Source organism: Pelophylax lessonae, assembly GCF_965119305.1.
Source record: "Pelophylax lessonae genome assembly, chromosome: 1".
Lineage (NCBI taxonomy): Eukaryota > Metazoa > Chordata > Amphibia > Anura > Ranidae > Pelophylax > Pelophylax lessonae.
The window spans coordinates 458951946-458971854 of record NC_138768.1 but is presented as its reverse complement, the minus strand read 5'-3'; the positions used below and the strand labels follow the sequence as shown (position 1 = coordinate 458971854).

The 19909-nt window shown below is 42.9% G+C and overlaps 2 protein-coding genes across 4 annotated transcripts in view; both read left to right on the top strand.

Moving 5' to 3' along the window:
- The window catches only part of OCEL1 (occludin/ELL domain containing 1), a 245874-nt gene that overhangs the window by 112789 nt on the left and 113176 nt on the right, over positions 1-19909 (top strand). The window lies entirely within an intron of this gene.
- The window catches only part of LOC309562532 (occludin-like), an 80937-nt gene that overhangs the window by 59634 nt on the left and 1394 nt on the right, over positions 1-19909 (top strand). For both annotated transcript variants that reach the window (XM_082266780.1, XM_082266779.1), the window contains exon 7: positions 17-58. In XM_082266780.1, the coding sequence (XP_082122906.1) occupies positions 17-58 (42 nt within the window). The remainder of the gene's footprint in view (positions 1-16; positions 59-19909) is intronic.

Here is a 19909-nt window from a genome sequence, read left to right as displayed (position 1 = left end):
GTGTTTGTGATTGCAGGGGGTGGCAGAGGAGTACAACAGACTCAAAGACCTTAAAAGAGTAAGTGGCTCACTTTCATGTCGGATCAAACATTCCTAGTGATTATATTCCCTACTAAAGGGATGATGTCACAATGTAAAATGTGCACAATTAGGATTTGAGGCAAGTAGCCATTTTCTGTACACCAGTTTTGGGGCACACTAAGTTCAGGCAGTATTATTTGGCGCAAATGGCACAGAAATGACTGCTTCCATTAAAGCCCATTTAGAATCCATTTAAGAGGCCCGATAGAAGTAGTCAGTCTAACTCAGCTGGACTCGCTCTGTCATGTTGAAGAATCTTTGCTGCTTATCGTGGCAAGGCACAATATATTCCCACTGTCATGCTTGGGGGCAGTACTGAATTGGGTTGTGCCAAAACCACATGCAGTGGTGTGTTTTAAGGGTTAAAACGGCAGTGAGGAGGTGACATTATGTCTTCTCATGGTCTGTCAAATGTCCTTTGAAGACAAATGTCCTTTTTACACAAATGTAAATGAGCCATAAAATATTATTTTTTTGCCTTCTTCTGTATCAATTAGGTTTTAGATGTAGATAAGATATAAACATTTTTTTCTTAAACAAGGTTTGAAAATGTAAAGTTGTGACACGTTCCTTTTGCCATTGAATGTTAGGCAGCCAGGTCCTGGATGAATTCCCTATATGTGCAAAAATCTGTCCTCATGTTAGGGCATGAAAAGCTGCTGTGTCATCAGTGGTGTATTTAGGTTTTGCGCTGCCCTAGGCCTGACTAAACTTGGGCACCCCCTAATTTAAATATGACCCACCCCTTCCTGTAAAGGCCACACCCCTTCCTGTTTATGACCCGCCCTGTCATCTGTAAACCACAGACTACAACCACAGTCTATCAGTGCCCATAAGTTCAGCCTCATCAGCGCCCATCAGTGCAGCCTCAGTACTGCCCATCAGTGCAGCCTCATCAGTACAGCATATCAGTGCGGCCTCATCAGAGGCCATCAGTACAGCCCCATCAGTGGCCACCAGTGCATCATATCAGTGCCCATCAGTGCTGCCTTATCAGTGCAGCGTCTCAGTGCCATCTCATCAGAGGTAATCAGCACAGCCTCATCAGTGGCCATCAGTGTGCCCATCAGTGAAACATATGGCCCATCAGGGCAGCATATCAGTGCAGCTCCAGCAGTGAAGCTTATCAGTGCTGCCTCGTGCCCATCGGTGCAGCCTCATCAGTGCTCATCCGTGCAGCATATCAGTGCTGCCTTATCATTGCTGCCTCATTAGTGCCCATCAGTGCAGTTTATCAGTATGCACCACTGCTGCCTAATCAGTGGCCATCAGAGCAGCATATTAGTGCCCATCGGTGCAGCCTATTAGCGCACATCAGTGCCCATCAGTGCAGCATATCAGTGCTGCCTTATCAGTGCAGCCCTATCAGTGCAGCTTATTAGTGCCACCTCATCAGTGGCCATCAGTGCAGCCTTATCAGTGCCCAATAGTACAGCCTCATGTCACGGGATTAGTATGATTACTCCTCTCTTTTAAGAAATTTGGACTTGTGTTTGTTGCCACTGATTGTAATCATAGGATTATTTCACTTATTTGTATAATGACTAGGAAGTCCATAGTCATTATATAAATAAGTGAAATAATCAGTGGCAGCAAACACAAGTCCAAATATCCTAAAAGAAAGGAGTAATCTTACTAATCCAGTCTTAATTCTTAATTGTATATGATGCAATTCAGTATGCTCGCCTGTGGTCTGTCCTAATGTCCTCACTGGCTGGTATTGTCATACCGGCAGGTAGCAGTGTGACAGCTTTCTAGGGCTGCCAGACTGACTTGCCTCCTGGACCCTGCCCTCCGGCCCAACTCACCCCATAACACTGGCACTATACTAAAGGTGTAGGGCAAGCCGGCAGGGACCCTTTTCGTGCAGGAGCCAAGAGGAGGCTGCTTTTTTTTTTTTTTGTGCAGGTTGCAGCTTTTTTGCTGCCCCCTGCAAAGTGCCACCCTAGGCCTGGGCCTTGTCAGCCTAGGCCAAAATACAGCGCTGTGTGTCATGCTGGTACTCTGGAGGACCAAGAGTTCTTCCATTCAGTCCCACAGTCCTGCTCCATACATGCCTTGTTCCTTTGGTGTGGTAGTGTAACACATAAATGCGTCAGTTTCTGCAGCTACAGCAACCTGCAAGTAAGTTGAAGCTTTACAGTGCCTAATTCCAAGTTCAGAAAGTGATACAACATCTTGAACTGCCACTGCCTCTACTGTACAGTGTCTGATGTAGGAACAGGAAGCAGTCACAAAGGCACATAGATGGAACACTAAATTAACAATGTAAAAAACTGTTAGGTCTGAAACACACCTTGTTGATTGAGTGCAATGTGGTAATGAGCACAGATGTAGGTTTTGTGCATGACCATTAATGCAGTACCATTCATTTTTAATACCAAACCCAATGACAATGCAGGTCTGACACAGACCCATAGAAGCACACCACAGCACTTGTACCAACCAGTGAAGAATGCTACATGTCCATTTTTGTTTGTTCCTGTGCATTCACACATGTGATAATGCTATATGCAGAAACAGTGAGTCCTCAAAAGAGCAGCCATCCCCTCCAAAAATAAGAAAGAAAAATATTTTATCCATTTAGGCTACCAGGCCTACATATTAATCATTTCATTATCTATGTCTGGTAAGCAACCTGGTAAACCAGGGGTCTCAAGGCTGAACCCAGAAACAAGAGTGATATTGTTATTTACAAGAGAGACTGAACACAATTTTCGAATCCTGTGCAAATTAAACTTTGTGTTTACCCGTCTTCCTAAAGTTTCTCTCAAGCAAACTGAATAATGCAAACACTACCTCTGCTAAAACAAATATCATTAACAGTTGTACAACTGCACTGTTTAATTGGGCAACTATGTGGCAAATGAGGTTTAATGTTGATAAATGTAAAGTTATGCACTTGGGGGCTAAGAATATGCATGCATCATACATACTAGGGGGAGTAGAACTGGGGGAGACCATAGTGGAGAAGGATTTGGGTGGTCTGGTAGACCATAAGCTTAATAATAGAATGAAATGGTAAGCTGCGGTTTCCAAAGCAAGCAAAGTCCTTTCTTGTATTAGGAGATGCATTGACTGCAGAAAGAGAAAGAGATATAATTTTGCCCCTGTACAAATTATTAGTAAGACCTCATCTGGAATATGCAGTTCAGTTTTGCACACCAGTTCTCAAAAAGGCTATCGGGGGAACTGGAGAAAGTGCAGAGAAGGGCAACCAAACTGATAAGAGGCATTGAGGAGCTCAGCTATGAGAAAAGATTAGAGGAACTGAATTTATTCTTTCTTGAGAAGAGGAGATTAAGGGGGGATATGATCAACATGTATAAATACATAAGGGGTCCATATAGTGAACTTGGTGTTGAGTTATTCACTTTAAGGTCATCACAGAGGACAAGGGGGCACTCTTTATGTCTAGAGGAAAAGAGATTTAATCTCTAAATATGGAAAGATTTCTTCACAGTAAGAGCTGTGAAAATGTTGAATATACTCCCTCAAGAGGTGGTTCTGGTCAGCTCAGTGGCCCTCCCCCTGCTTGTAAAAGCAGCTTAACTGCTAATTAGCCACTAGGATTGCTATTGAAGCCGACCGCTGGCTGTAAAAAACGATACCAAGGTGATGCCTAAACCTGCAGGTATCATCCCGGTATGACCACTCAAAGTCCAGTGACGTACCAGTACGGTGCTGGTCCTTGTTGGGCATATATTGTAAGTTTTGTTGACCTTTGTAGATGAAGAAATCTCTGCCAGAAAGTGTGTGGTATGCCCACCATTAGACCTCCCAGCATCTACCTTCTTCTAATGATGGGCATACATGCAATGTTCTTTTTTTTTTTTTTTTTGTTCAGCCCAGAAAAAAAAAAAAAGAACATGACAGATTCCTCAATTCAAACGAGCGATGTGGATGAGGAAATCTCTGCCAAGCAAAGTGTAAAAAATATATGGCGAAGCATAGGGGAGATCTGCCCTCTGTGTCCACCCCATCCCCTATGTTTTGCCATATACAATTGTGCTCATAAGTTTACATACCCTGGCAGAATTTATGATTTCCTGGCCTTTTTTCAGAGAATATGAATGATAACACAAAAACTTTTCTTTCACTCATGGTTAGTGTTTGGCTGAAGCCATTTATTATCAATCAACTGTGTTTACTCTTTTTACATCATAATGAAAACAGAAACTACCCAAATGACCCTGATCAAAAGTTTACATACCCCAGTTCTTAATACCGTGTATTGCACCCTTTAACATCAATGACAGCTTGAAGTATTTTGTGGTATTTGTGGATTAGGCTCTTTATCTTCTCCGATGGTAAAGCTGCCCATTCTTACTGGCAAAAAGCCTCCAGTTCCTGTAAAGTCTTGGGCTGTCTTGCATGAACTGCACGTTTGAGATCTCTCCAGAGTGGCTCAATGATATCGAGGTCAGGAGACTGAGATGGCTACTCCAGAACCTTCACTTTATTCTGCTGTAGCCAATGACAGAGGATCTTGAGGAATGAGGATCATTGCCATGTTGGAATGTCAAATGAAGGCCCATGCTAAAAATTTTCCTCCAGTATTTTTTGATAACATACTGCATTCATCTTGCCATAAATTCTGACCAAATTTCCCGTGGCTTTGTAGCTCACACATCCCCAAAACATCAGTGATCTACCTCCTTGTTTCACAGTAGGAATGGTGTACCTTTCATCATAGGCCTTGTTGACTCCTCTCCAAATGTAGCGTTTATGGTTGTGGCCAAAAAGCTCAATTTTGGTCTCATCACTCCAAATGACTTTGTGCCAGAAGGTTTGAGGCTTGTCTCTGTGCTGTTTGGCGTATTGTAAGCGGGATATTTTGTGGCATTTGCTTAGTAATGGCTTTCTTCTGGCAACCCGATCATGCAACCCATTTTCCTGGCACTTGTGGCTGAAATTTTAGTTGGTCTACCCGACCGTGGTTTGGTTTCAACAGAACCCCTCATTTTTCAAACTTCTTGATTAGAGTTTGAACACTGCTTTATATCCCTTTCCTGTTTTATACAGTTCAACTACCTTTTCCTGCAGATCCTTTGACAATTCTTTTGCTTTCCCCATGACTCAGAATCCAGAAACGTCAGTGGAGCACTGGATGAAAGATGCAAGGGTCTGTCAGGAGTCCAGAAACTCATTGACCTTTTATACACACACACTAATTACAAGCAAACAGATCAGAGGTGAGGATGGTTACCTTTAATAGCCATTCAAACCCCTTTGTGTCATCTTGTGTGCATGTTATCAGGCCAAAATCACCAGGGTATGTAAACTTTTGATCAGGGTCATTTGGGTAGTTTCTATTGTCATTATAATTTAAAAAGAGAAAACACAGTTGATTGATAAGAAATGGCCTCAGCCAAACACTAACCACGAGTGAAAGAAAAGCTTTTGTGTTATCAATCATATTTTCAAAAAAATGGGGAAGAAATCATAAATTCTGCCAGGGTATGTAAACTTATGAGCACAACTGTATGCTCTTTTTTTTAACTGCGGAAGCGAATTCACCTCCTACAGCGCCACAGTCATTGATTTACGTATATGCTGAAAGCAAATCAGTGCTACAGCTGATGGGCGTACCTGCAAAGCAATGGTTAACAATAAAACATTACAATATAATAGCATACAATACAGTAAAACAGTAGAATGGCAGTATATGTAAAAAAATTATTGTTAACAATGAAAAACACAGTACCAAAAATTTTTATAGAATATAGCAGTATAGTATACAGTTCAGTAAAACAGTAGAATGGAGGTATCTGCAAAGCAAACTATGGTTAACAATGAAAAACACAGTAACAATAAAACATTACAATTTAGCAGTATAGTATACAGTTCAGTAAAACAGTAGAATGGCAGTATCTGCAAAGCAAATTATGGTTAACAACGAAAAACAGTAATAATAAAACATTACAGTTTAGCAGTGTATTACAGTATAGCAGTATATTATAAAACAGTAAGAACAGAAAATTAACTCAATAAAACAACAACTATTTGTTTTTTTTTTTCTTGTAACTGTCAAAAACTTTAAGCCCCGGTTCACATTTGTGCGAGTGCCGGGTTCGCATGTAATGTCGGAGCGCACTGCTCCTTCATTACATGCGATCGGCTGTGCGGTGCGAGTTTAGCCATACATTTTGTATGGCTAAATTCGCACCGCAGCCGCAGCAAACACGCACAGGGACCCTTTTTGGAAGCCGCATCAGGATCGGATCGCACAGCGGTTCACACTTGTGCGATCCGATCCTGTGCGAACTGCACGATCGCACTGCTATATGCGATCAAACTGGGGGTGTCGTTAAGATTACATTGACACCCCCAGCGTATCGCATATGGCAGTGTGAACTGCCGGGGGTGCGTGTGCGATGCGGGAACAGGCTGCGGATTCACAGCCTTCCCGCACTCGCATAAGTGTGAACCGGGGCTAAAAGTTCCAGGCTAGGGTCTCTCAAAATGTGATAGCCATCTAACATTATTCGAGACCCTGTGTTAAAGTGTGCCCTAGACTGTGCCGTGCCCTATACTAATACTCCACTATTCTGTAGTAGCGACGGAAACAGTCCCCAATGTAGAAACCAGGTTGGCCAGGACAAGAGGGACAAAAATAGAGGGTGTCATGCCAAATCCGTGTTTTCTACAGACACAACATCTTCTTTGCAGTGCTCTTTGGGTAGGGGTACCAGGGAGGACATCCGGAAAATGCTTCTCATGCAGCCGGCTCACTGCATCTGGAATGTGAATTTCGGCCACAGCACTTCTAAAAACAGAATGGCTGTAATGATCTCTTCTTGGAATTTTAGGAAGGATCCAATTCTTTCTGATGCTTTGTATAGCACATAAGCGTTCAGCAGAGGCAATTGGAATAAGTATACAGACACTTTTATGTACCAGCATCTAGGCTTACAGGCAATTAAGTACAGCTCCATCATGTGGTTGTTGAAGTCCACCCCTCCCATGTTAAGGTTGTATTTGTGGACACAGGAGGGGCTTCTCAACAACACCAGTCTCCGTTGTAATTTCGACTGACTTATCTGCGTGAATGCAAGACAGAATAAAAACATTAACAATGTGTAATAAACAATATTTATTACACATCAAGCAGGCTCTCTCCCCCTGTCTAAGTCAGACATCTACAAGCCCCGGCGTTTAGGCTGCATGGTGCTACATGCGCCAATTCCAGAATCAAAAAGGTGACTAAAAAGTAATAATTGTCCACATATAAATGGTAAGACTTTCCGAAATAGGGTGAAACTACGGTAGGTCCCAAACATTCTTGCCACTGCTCCCTATGTAGTCTGGGCAGTCGGGGGCTCTACACTGATATATTTTCCCTCGTAAATCCAGGAACTACATGTATAGCCTGTTGGCCTATCACAGAGCTTATACATCTTGACCCCATATCTAGCACGCTTGCTGGGGAGAAACTGTTTGAAAACAAGGCGGCCAGAAAATTTAATCAGGGTCTCATCAATGCAGACAGCTTGTTGGGGCATATACAAGGCTGCAAATTTTTGGCTGAAGTGATTTACGAGGGGTTGAATATTGTGGAGCTGGATATCCATGGTCACTCGGAGGATGACAGAGTTCATTGTCATTGAAAAGCATGAACCGCAAGATTTGCTCGCATCTAGTCCTGGCCATGGCAGCAGAGAACACGGGCATATAATGAATTGGGTCAGTGGACCAATATGACCGCAGCTCACTCTTTTTAATAATGGCCATGATGAGGGATAGGCCCAGAAAGGTTCTAAATTCGGAAACAGTGATAAGTTCCCATGCAAATTCTCTGGCAAGGGTCAAATTTGGGTTTGCGGCAATTTATTGATCGGCATATAAATTGCTTTGGTCCACAATAGATCTGTACAGATCTTCTGTGAAAAACAGCTCATAAAAACCAAGGGGAGTAAAATTGTCTGTTTCCACCTGAATTCCGGGTTGGCCAGTGATTGGGGGAAGTAGGGGCGCTGCAGAAGTGGTGGAATCCCAATCAGGATTTGCAAGCGCATCAGTAAGGGCACTATGGGCTTTACGGCCTTTCTTTGAATTCTTGGTGTCTGCGAAACACTACTTGTGCTAGCCACCGCACCAGCTTGAACTGCACTTATAGGACTCACCACGTCACGTGTTTCAGTGTTACTGCAGTGCTGGTTTGTCTACGACCAGGATGTACTAGGTCACTGGTGCTTGCCAGTTTACCAGAAGGTTGAGCGGCAATAGTACCGACACTCTACTGCATACGAGAACCATTCGATTGCTGAACCTCAGCAACCTGGGAACGGGCCTGACCTTAGCAGGGACCACTACTCCATCATCAGAGCTGTCGTCAGGGTGTTGCTGCTCTCTACAGATTTGAATACTGAGCCTGATTCTGACAGTAAGACTTCCCCATCGCTCTTATCTGTTATGCTCAGCATCGTGTAGGCCTCTTCACTAATGTACCTCTGTTTGGACATTTTGGCCAATAAATTTATAGGTACCTAGTGTGACTCACAGGTAAAAAAGCACTTAGTTGTCAAGGACTGTTTGAAGTGCTACCAAAAAATTTAACTGCTAGCACTAGCAGAGATCAGACCTGACTCTGCTATCGTAGCATTTTTGTGTGCTGTGTATCAGAGGTGACAGTGATCTGCTGATACTGCACTTCTTGGGGGCTGTGCAGAGGGGCTAAACACAGGTGCTGGCAGGTGTCAGGGCTGATCCTGCTAACGCTGCATTTTGGGAACACTATACTAAACTATTGGGGACGCTAGTATAGTTCTGATCTTATCAAAGATATTGATCTGTTCAGACACTATACTAGTAATGGAGGTGTTTAGTGTGTGTCACTGGCAATCAAAGGGTTAAAATGTATTACTGAATATGTGTTGGGCAATCTGACGCTATCCTGGATTGATGCTAACTGACGCCACCCGTGACACTAATACAGTGATCAGAAAAAAGATCTGTACACTATAATAATGACACTGTGACAGGGCAGTGAAGGGGTTAACTGGGATGATCAGGGGGTTATATCTTTATTAGGGAATATATGGTGGGTACCCTAAACCTATCTGGGTACTGCCACCAACTGCTGCTCACACTAACTGACATCCCCAGTGACACTAATACAGTGATCAGTAAAAAAAAAAAAAAAACCTGTACACTGTATATAGTGACACCGTGACCGGGAGTGAAAGGGTTAACTGGGAGGGGGTGATCAGGGGATGAAAAATGTGCCTATGTGAACTGGTGTCAGTGTAGTGCTTGTGAACTCACAGTAGATGCTCCCTCTTCACTCGCTGGACCCATAAAGGGCTCCAGGAGGGGAGATTGCATTATTTCCTGTGCCTGTGTGGACATTACACAGGCACAGGACGTTCTGTAATTTGCCAGAACCTATCAGCACGTCCAGGCCATAAATCATTGGTTCTGGAACAAATCCAATCACTGCTGGGTCGGTGGGCGTGCATGTGAGCGCCCCCTACCCGCGAGCGTGAGCGACGTACAAGTACGTCAATTCACGCAGCCAAACCAACTTGCCGCAAATGTGCGGCGAGTGGTCGGCAACTGGTTAACCACTTGCCGACTGCCTAACGACGATTTACGTCGGCAGTCAGCCCCTCACAGGCAAAGTGACGTAGGTCTATGTCGCTAGCCTGTGAGGCTCTAGGGAGCGAGCGCGTGTCGCTGGAGGCTCGCTCACAGACCCCCCGCGCGAGTGACCAGCGGACCCGATGTCCGCTGGTCACTCGCGATTGTCGGTTACACCGGGAGAAAGGCAGGAGGCTAATGTAAACAAAGCCACCTGTCTTTCTCCCCTGTGTAACAGCACAGATCATATGGTTCTGCTATGTAGGACCGTTGATCTCTGCTGTTACACACATAGCCACATCCAATCACAGTTAGAATCACGCCCCTAGGGACACACTTAACCCCTCCTTCTCAAATAAAGTTAACCCCTTCCCTGCCATTGTCATTTTTACAGTAACAATGCATATGTATAGCACTGATTACTGTAGTAATGTCACTGGTAACCCCAAAAGTGTCAAAAATGTCAGTCAAGGGTCCGATCTGTCCGCCGCAATGTCGCAGTCCCGCAAAAAAAAAATCGCAGATCGCCGCCATTACTCGTTAAAAAAAAAAACAATAAAAATGACAAAAATCTTTCCCTTAGTTAGTAAACGCAATAACTTTTGCGCAAACCAATCAAAATACGCTTATTGTGATTTTTTTTTACCAAACATAGGTAGCAGAAAACAAATTGGCCAAAAATTTAAAAAAATTTTGATTTTTACATTTTTTTGGGGGGGGAATTTCATATAAAAAAAAATGTGAAAAATATTGTTATTTTTGCAAAATTGTCGCTCTTTTTTTGTTTATAGCGCATGATCAAAAAATCGCACAGGTGATCAAATACCACCAAAAGAAAGCTCTGTTTGTGGGGGAAAAAAGGACGTCAAATTTGTTTAGGTACAGCGTCGCACGACCCCGCAATTGTCCGTTAAATTCACGCAGTGCCGAATCGCAAAATACCCCCTGGTCAGGAAGGGGGTAAAATTTTCCGGGGCTTAAGTGGTTAAGGACCCCACTGGCAAATGTTTTTAAACTCTTTCAAAATTCTTTTTTTCTCTAGCAGGCTGCAACCTGCCATGGCTGTGATCTTATTCTGTAAATGTTTAGGGGAATGGACTGAATCAGTTTCTATGTAGTAGAAGAAAAGAAGCGGCACTTCCAGCATTCAAAGAAATGAAAATTTATTGTAGATACACAAATCCAACACCCGACATACAGGACAAAACTCGGTCAGCAGACGCGTTTCACACCACGTGCTTATTCATTGCTTCATTGCTAAGCAATGAATAAGCACGTGGTGTGAAACGCGTCTGCTGATCGAGTTTTGTCCTGTACGTCAGGTGTTGGATTTGTGTATCTACAATACATTTTCGTTCCTTTGAATGCTGGAAGTGCCGCTTCTTTTCTTCTACTACATGGATCTTCAGGCTGCGGACCTTTGCGAGCACCCAGCGCTCTAGGACTATCACAGCCTCCCTGGATTTTTGAATCAGTTTCTATCCATACTGATCATTGATTTGTAGAGCGCATGCCGACTGCCTTACACTATTGTGTAGATAGGTTTGATATCTCCCAACTTTTTTGCCGAATGAGTCTTCCATCAGTGAATATACAGAGTAATCTTTGGTTGAAACTTAGGTCTGCCAAACAGCAGTGCAAAAGAGTTTGTTACGCATGTTTTTTGATGGTAAACACCCTCATAAAGATGTCACTGGGTGTAAAAGTACCTATTTTACTCAGTTAAAGTCCAAGACTTAAGCCCCTCCTCCTAAGCCAAAATGAATAATTTTGTTACTCCCAGGCTTCAAACTCCAAGACCAGACCCATGCCAGGGGCCCAGTTTAACCCCAATGACCCCATCTTTCCAGCACATCAAGGCTTCCTCAGTTTTGCTGTGGGCACTTAACACTACCATTTTGTGTCCCTAGCATTTAGTCTGTCATCTGCATCCTGACTGTTCACAAAGCTACTCAATGCTACTGGCTGCCATACTAGCCTTGCTATACTCCCAGAAATTCTGATTATAGGAAATCTGGATGATGTCCCATTGAGGAGACAGTCAGCACAGCTCCTGACCAACAATGTCATTTGATCTGATTGGATCCCGAACCTTTAGAAGTCTGTGTTGAAGCTAACACATCACTTAGAGTATCTGGGTCTAATCCTAAAAATGGCTAAAGCCAGTTTTTTACATCGAAAAAAAAAACCTTTGACTCTCCACTTCCAGATACTACAGACCAAGAGCAGTCAAACTCTTCGATTACGCCTGAGAATTCTAAGCTTGATGGTAGCCTGTTTTTAGATGGTTCCATTTGCACAGTTCCACTCTAGACCTCTTCAACTCAACATTCTTTCATCTCTAGATAACAGCGAGCACCAGGCAAGTCACTTTCGTGGCTCTGGAATGGGGCTTGCAAGTTGGGTAAGATCCTGTGTCCCGATGTCTTGAAAGATGCTAATAATGTATGCCTGCATGAAGGTCTGAAGAGGAGTCCTAGACACCTTGTTGGTGCAGAGAACTTGAACACCGGGGTATTCCTGCCTCCTGATCAAAATTCTGGATCTCAAAGCAATTTGGTTCTCCCTACAATCCTGGACCTCCCTACTAGAGCCCCAGATTTAGTCAGACAATGTCACAGTGATATAAATCAACTGTCAAGAAAGAACCAGAAGTCTTGCTGCAGAGAGGTAGAAAGGATTCTGTCCTGGGCTGAACTTCACGTTTCAGCCTTGTTAGCCATTTACATCCCAAGAGTAGACAAATGGCAGGCAGACTACCTCAGCCAGCAGTGCATTGACCCAGGGAGGGTCTCTAAACTCAGAGGTGTTCCAGAACCTGTGTCACAGGTTGGGGGCATCAGAAATGGGACTTCTGGCCTATACAGTGAATATAATGTTAAAATGTCAGGTTTCTGGGATTTAAAAAAATGAGACAAAGGTAAATCATTTTAGAACTTTTTACACCTTTAATGTGACCTATAAACTGTACAACTCAATTAAAAAACAAACTGAAATCTTTTAGAGGGGAAGTAAAAATAAAAAACTAAAATAATGTGGTTGCATAAGTGTGCACACTCATTTATAACTGGGGGTGTACCTGTGTTCAGAAATAAGCAGTCACATTCAAACTCATGTTAAATATGAGTCAGTACGCACCTGCCATCATTTAAAGTGCCTCTGATTACCCGAATTTAAGTTCAGCTGTTCTAGTAGGCCTTTCCTGACATTTTCTTAGTTGCGTCCTACAGCAAAAGTGATGGTCCGCAGAGGACTTCCAAAGCATAAGAGGGATCACATTGTTAAATGGTATCAGTCAGGAGAAAGTTACAAAAGAATTTCCAAGGCATTACATATCCCATAGAACACAGTGAAGACAGTCATCATCAAATGGAGAAAATAGGGCACAACAGTGACATTACCAAGAACTGGAGGTCCCTCCAAAATTGATGAAAAGACAAGAAGAAAAATGGTCAGGGAGGCAACCAAGAGGCCTACAGCAACATTTAAGGAGCTGCAGGAATATCAGGCAAGTACTGGTTGTCTGGTACATGTGATAACAATCTCCCATGTTCTTCATATTTCTGGGCTATGGGGTATAGTGGCAAGACGGAAGCCTTTTCTTACAAAGAAAAACATCCAAGCCTGGCTAAATTTTGCAAAAACACATCTGAAGTCTCCCAAAAGCATGTGGGAAAATGTGTTATGGTCTGATGAAACCAAGGTTGAACTTTTTGGCCATAATTCCAAAAGATATGTTTAGCACAAAAACAACACTGCACATCACCAAAAGAACACCACATCCACAGTGAAGCATGGTGATGACAGCATCATTTTTCAGCAGAAAACGACCCGAAGCATACATCTAAATTAACAAAGGAATGGCTTCACCAGAAGAAGATAAACCTTTTGGAATGGCCCCACCTCCTCCCTTTTTTTATGTTGTTTTATCTATATTCAATACACTGTTGCTACAGTGGCCTATATTACAAAAGCCATAGGGCTAGATTTCCTACAAATATTGATAACTTTTTACAGTTAAAATCCGTTTGAACAATTCTCTTGACCCTTTCTTGCAGGAAGCGTTCAACCTGCGCATTAAACAGTTACCATAGATGGTTAGATTGAAAGCTGGTAAGTCTTGACGCCTGTCTCTCTCCCTGTCACAGATTAATCCCATTAGGGATGATCGGGAGGAGACCATGGCCTTGAACCCCTCACCTTCCAATCCCGCAGGGGCTTCACTTCTTTGTATTAATACACGTTTTGCATTTGTTGGTCATGATTTTGTACCCCCATATAACCTTTTGTTATGTACAACTGTTTTGTGTGCTATTGTATGCAACCCCGGTTGTATCTGTTCTCTTCTCTTAAAATAATAAAATATTTTGAACGAGAGAATCTGTGGGGTGATCTGAAGAGGGCTGTGCACAGGAGATGCCCTTGCAATCTGACAGATTTGGAGTGTCAAGATGTGCCATGCTGATACTCATACCCAAAAAGACTGCTGTGATAAAATCAAAAGGTGCTTTAACAAAGTATTAGTTTAAGGGTGTGCACACTTATGCAACCATATTATTATTTTTTTTTTTAATTTTTACTTCCCTCCACCTAAAAGATAGTTATACAGTTTATAGGTTACAATAAAGGTGGAAAAATGTCTTAAATGATTTATCTTTGTCTCATTTTTTTACATCACCGAAACCTGACATTTTAACAGGGGTGTATAGACTTTTTACATCCACTGTAGGTTCGACAAAAAACTGGACAGGTTTATCTCTAGGTGTAGAGGTCCTCTGGGGGTAGCAGGGGATACTCTGGTGGCTCATTGGGATCGGTACAACCTGATGTATGCTTTTCTTCCTCTGAAACTCCTTCCTGGTCTACTCTGCAGGATCAAGATGGCATTTCAGTGATTCTCATACTGTAGCTCTAAAAATGGCCCAGGTGGATATGTTCTTCCCACCTTATCAATCTGCTGACAGACACCATGTGAGGTCTTCCAGATTGACTAGATTTTTTATCTCAAGGACCAGTTTACCACCACGCATTGGTCACTAGCTTTTATGGAAGGATGTAGAAACTCAGGTTTTGAGAGACATGGGACTCTCTGGTTCGGTAATTCTTACATTGTTAACAGCTAGGAATTCTACCACCTGTAACATCTGCCATTCCACATGGAAAGCATATTTAGCATTGTGCATGAAACATTTTACCCCAGGAATAACTCAGTGAGACAATTCCTGACCTTTTAGCAAACAGCTCTGGATTTGGACCTGGGTACCATCAAGGGGAAAATCTCAGCTCTTGCAGTCTTATTTAAAAGATGACTAGCTTCCCATTGCTTGGTTAAGACTTTTGTACAGGGTGCCTAGTTTTCCTAGGGGTGTGTAGTTTTCCCTGTGCAACCACCTGTGACTCTGTTAGATTTGAATTTGTCAGCTCTTCAGAGATATTTCACTTTCTACCCATACTCACAAGGTTGCTTTCCTTGTTGCCATCGCCTCTGCAATTCGTATGTGTGTGGGATGGCAGCTTTCTCTTGTAAAGAACTCATTCTGGTCTGTTAGCTCAATTCTCGTCAGGAGGCAATCACGATGATATTACAGCCCTTCAGTTGCTAACCTCCCAATAGATAATGAATTTCCCCTCCATCCAGCTGGGAGTTATGAGGACACACAGCACTCAAACTTCATGCAGTCACAACTGTTTATTTCAAGTTTCGTGCTCCCATTTAAAGGATATTTCGGCAGCAGAAACTACTTGAAACTGGTTACAAGTCATGATTTAACAATATGACATATCTCACATAAACTGTACATGAAAGGCTTTTGTTTCCCTATGCATTTGTGTCAATATGAGGTGTTTTGTTGTAGAGTCGGTCCATCTTTTTTCAGCTTGTCTGTGTTAATGTAAGCAATTGTCAATTGTCTATGGAACATGTCTTGTAATCTAAATGCTAAGTATCCAACTGACAAGTGTTCAAATGAATGAATGGACAGGTGGTTTAACATGTCGTCTAAATGCAAAACATAGCTGTCTGCTGACCAAGGTGGATGAATGGTTTTCAGTCTTAGCTCGTTAATATGTAAATGCAAGGGCCCACATTTCATCACAGGATGGGCATAAACTGAAATATATATCTGAAATATCATAAGACATATTAATACAATCTTTCATGGTCTTACGCAAAAATAAAGTGGTATTGAGACCTAGAAGCCTTGCTCCAAAGATAGTTTCGGTCTTTCATCTCAGTAAGAACATTGTTCTCCCGTCTATCTGCCCAGATCCTGCCCCAATCTATTAGATCTGTGAGTACCTCTTGATCTTTTCAGCATCGGGTAATGGTTTCCCAGACTTGCAGGACTGCCACCTAATCTTCTGTTGATATGTTTTCTAAGTGTTAACATGTAGAGGTTTAAAACTCATCTGATGCAAGCTTTGGGTGTGTAGAGTCATTCAGGCACCCCTAGTTTTGTGATTTCGTTATATGGGCATGTTGGTATTTTTATACTGCTGCCCGCCCCTCAGTTGGCCTGCTTTTGGAAATCCATATCATCTTGAATCTTGTGTCGAATAACGAACCAGAAATAAAACTGAATTTTTGTACTTGCCATAAAATCTATCTTTTTATAGTTCATTAAAGGACATGTATTTCACCCCTCTGTGTTTTATGAGCTTACTCCTATTACTGCTTTTCTACAAACTGAGGCATGTGGAGAGTTGGAGGGATTATATCAGACTGGACACTGTCCAGATTTTACAGTTAGTATAAATAAAAATCCTATTATGTTTTGCTTTATTAGCTTTGAAGAAATTTCATACCAACTAAATTGTTTCCAGGTTTAATATATGGCCCATAATTTTTTTTTAGCCCGTATACTATACATTATTTGTACAAATGGTTGTAGTCTTGAGGCTAAGGCCCCATGTACACTGCTGCTGATAAACGCACGTTTAGGATCAGTTGGTCATGTTTTTCAGCTGCCCCTGAACTCTCCTCTATGTTGACCTATCTGTCCATGTACACTGAGTTTTTTATAGGCGTTTAGAGGCAGTTGCGTTCAGAGGCATTTTCTTGAAAGCAAAAAAAATGCATTCAGGACGGAAGTTTATAGGCATTTCAAACGCCAAATGCTTTGAACAGCATGCAAACGTTTCTAAACGCGGTAGAAACTTCTATAGGGGTTTTCATTTTTAGGCGTTTGTAATAGGAAAACATTGCTGACCATTTGAAATGGGGAGGGAGAGAGGGGGAGAGAGAGAAACGCCAGTAAACTTGGCATGTAAAAGTGGTCAAACTGAGTGAAACTATTTCTGGACCGGCAGGTTTTTTCCCCTTAATGACCAGGCCATTTTTTGCGATACGGCACTGCTTTGATTTAACTGACAATTGCACGGTTGTGCGACGCTGTACCCAAATTTGATTGATTTCCTCTGTGATTTTTATTTTTTGCGCTATAAACAAAAAAAGAGCGACAATTCTGAAAACAAAAAAAGAGTGACAATTCTTAGAGTGACAATTCTGAAACAAAAAAATATATTTTTTACTTTCTGCTATATAACATTCCCAATAAAAAAAATTTAAAAATCAAATGTTTTCATCATTTTAGGCCAATTTGTATTCTGCTAGATATTTTTGGTAAAAAAAAATCCCAATAAGTGTATATTGTTTAGTTTGCGCAAAAGTTATCGCGTCTACAAACTAGGGGAACGATTTATGTAATTTTTATTTATTTATTTTATACTAGTAATGGCAGTGATCAGTGATTTTTAACGGGACTGCGACATTGCGGCGGACAGATCGGACACCTAACTGACATTTTTGACACTTTGGGGGGACCAGTGACATTATTACAGTAATCAGTGCTAAAAATATGCACTGTTACTGTACTGACACTGGCAGGGAAGGGGTTAACACCAGGGGCGATCAAAAGGTTAAATGTGTCCCTAGGGGGTGCTTTCTAACTGTGTGGGGGGATGGGCTTGCTGAATGAACACAGAGACCTGTTTTCCTAAATAGGAGGAACACAGGATCCCTGTGTACATTACTAACAGAACAGCGGTCTGCCGTGTTTACAATGGGGAGCGATCACGGGTGCCTGGCAGGCATCGCGGCCTCTGGACCCACTGATTGGCTCCTCCTGTGGCCAATCGGCACGTGCCCCCACTAGCGGTCCCGCGAAGTGACGTACAGATACGTAATTTTGCGGAACAGAGCCAACCTGCCGCAGTAAAACTACGGCGTCTGGTCGGCAAGCAGTTAACTTCGTTCACCTGCTGTCAAGTTCAAGCATCCAGAAGAGGTTTTCAAACGTCTAGTGTACATGAGGCCTGAATCAGTAACCTTCTCTTTCACCTGGAATACACAATAAGTACATTGTGGTACATTACACATTTCTTTGGTTTTGATTTGATACACGGTATATACATTCTCTATATTGTTATTTTCTGTGTTTCACACATTTACCCCAAAAGATAATTTACAATAACTAAAAAATGTTATGTAGCACCCTCCTAGGTAGGTGCTAGGAAAGAGCATATATGTGGCCCTGTCTGCATATCAGAGGGGCCTGATCATTTAGTTAGGCTGTCACATGCTTCCAGGTGTGATCTGTTGAGTTTGGGGAGTCTCCCCACTGAGTTTGGGGAGTCTCCCCAAGAGGGCTCTTATTGGAGAGTGGAGGAAACCTAGTCAATAGCACACCAGGGCTTATAGCTATCTCAGTGGGCGGAGTTTGCCGCAATGCACCCTGGGATGAGTTATAAGTCTGAGGGGAGCATGTGACAGGGCGTCTTTGGTGGAAAGCAGAGTCCCGGGCGGAGGCTGACGGCTGTCTTTCCTCCTGACAGAGCTAGAAAAGGTGTCCTGGGCAGTCGGCCTAGAGGACGAAGGTTGAGCTGGGCTGCAGAGAGGGATCCAAAGTGCTGTGGACTGAGTGGAGCTGCTGGGCAGAAGTTTCGGGGAAAAACAGTGTTGTGAGTACTTGAAACTGCCCAGGGGTCTGCCTAGGAGAGGGGACCACTCCAGAAGATCAAAGGGATGCGTTAGCCAGCTAACCAGTAGAGAAGGCTTAGAAAAGGGGGTGACTATGTCTAAACCCTAAAGATAAAAGAGTGAAAGGGGGCGCTGGTGCAGGCCCTAAAGTGTTCAGCAGTGCAGCAGTGTATACAAGTAGCTACCTCAGCAAGGAGTGCTTAAGGGAGCTTAAAGAGGACTTCTTCATTCAGGAAAGCAGTCAGAAGTGAGTTCAGCGTTAACAGGCAGCAGGCCAGCGTTAACCAGCGTTAATCGGCGTTGACCGGCATTCAGCCAGCGTCAAGTCAGCGCCAATCGGCATTTTTCAATTGTCTCTAGCAATTTGTGCATAGTTGAGCCAAAGGAGTATCCCACTCATCCCTTCTCCTATCCAAGTTACCAAATAAATACAAAAACCCAAAGATACTGGACTGGTCATTGTCTCAGTGCTCACACTTTGAGAAACATGCTTAAATGTGCTGTTGTTGCTAGCGGTAACCCAGGGGGACCCATATCCAGCAAAACGGCTGGGAATTGTGTTACAGTTATATACAGTATTTTATGCTTGGTGCTGGATTACTATTTTATATTTAAAGCTGAACGCCAGGGGAAAAAATAATTTTTGCACATTTGCTATGTACTATTAAATCACATCTAATTTTGTGTGTCCCATGATGTGCTGCAATAGGTAAAACTGTCAGTTTAATTCAACCCTGACAGTAAAGTGAATGCCGAACTTCCGCCTCCAATAGTTCCAGTTCCAGCAATTGTATAATACATATGTGTCAAATACAAGGCCCGCTGGGCGAATCCGGCCTGCATGGCCATTTTATGTGCCCTTGCACCCAGGGCTTTTTTCAATTTAATTGTGTCAGAACTCAGTTACGCAACCTCCATCTTTTGCCCTCTGCTTCCTGCTCACCACTATCACTTATAAACAGAAAAGCCTTCTGTGTTTACGAGGACAGCTCACGGCTGTCACAGATCCCTGCTTGCCCTATATGCACTCACGACGGGAACAGATGCCAATCCATGATCTCGCTGCAAGTGAGAGAGGCGGAGCCTGCACTACCGAGAGGTACTAGAGCTGGGTCAGGGGCTTAAGATGTGAGAAAAGCATTGGGGGGGGGGGGAAGATGTGTACAGAGGTGAGGGATGGGGGAGAGTGGTGCAGAGGTCAGAGCGGAGGAAGAGAGGTGGAAGTGAGATGTGGACAGCCTGTAAAAGAGAGCTGAACCCTGCATTCTG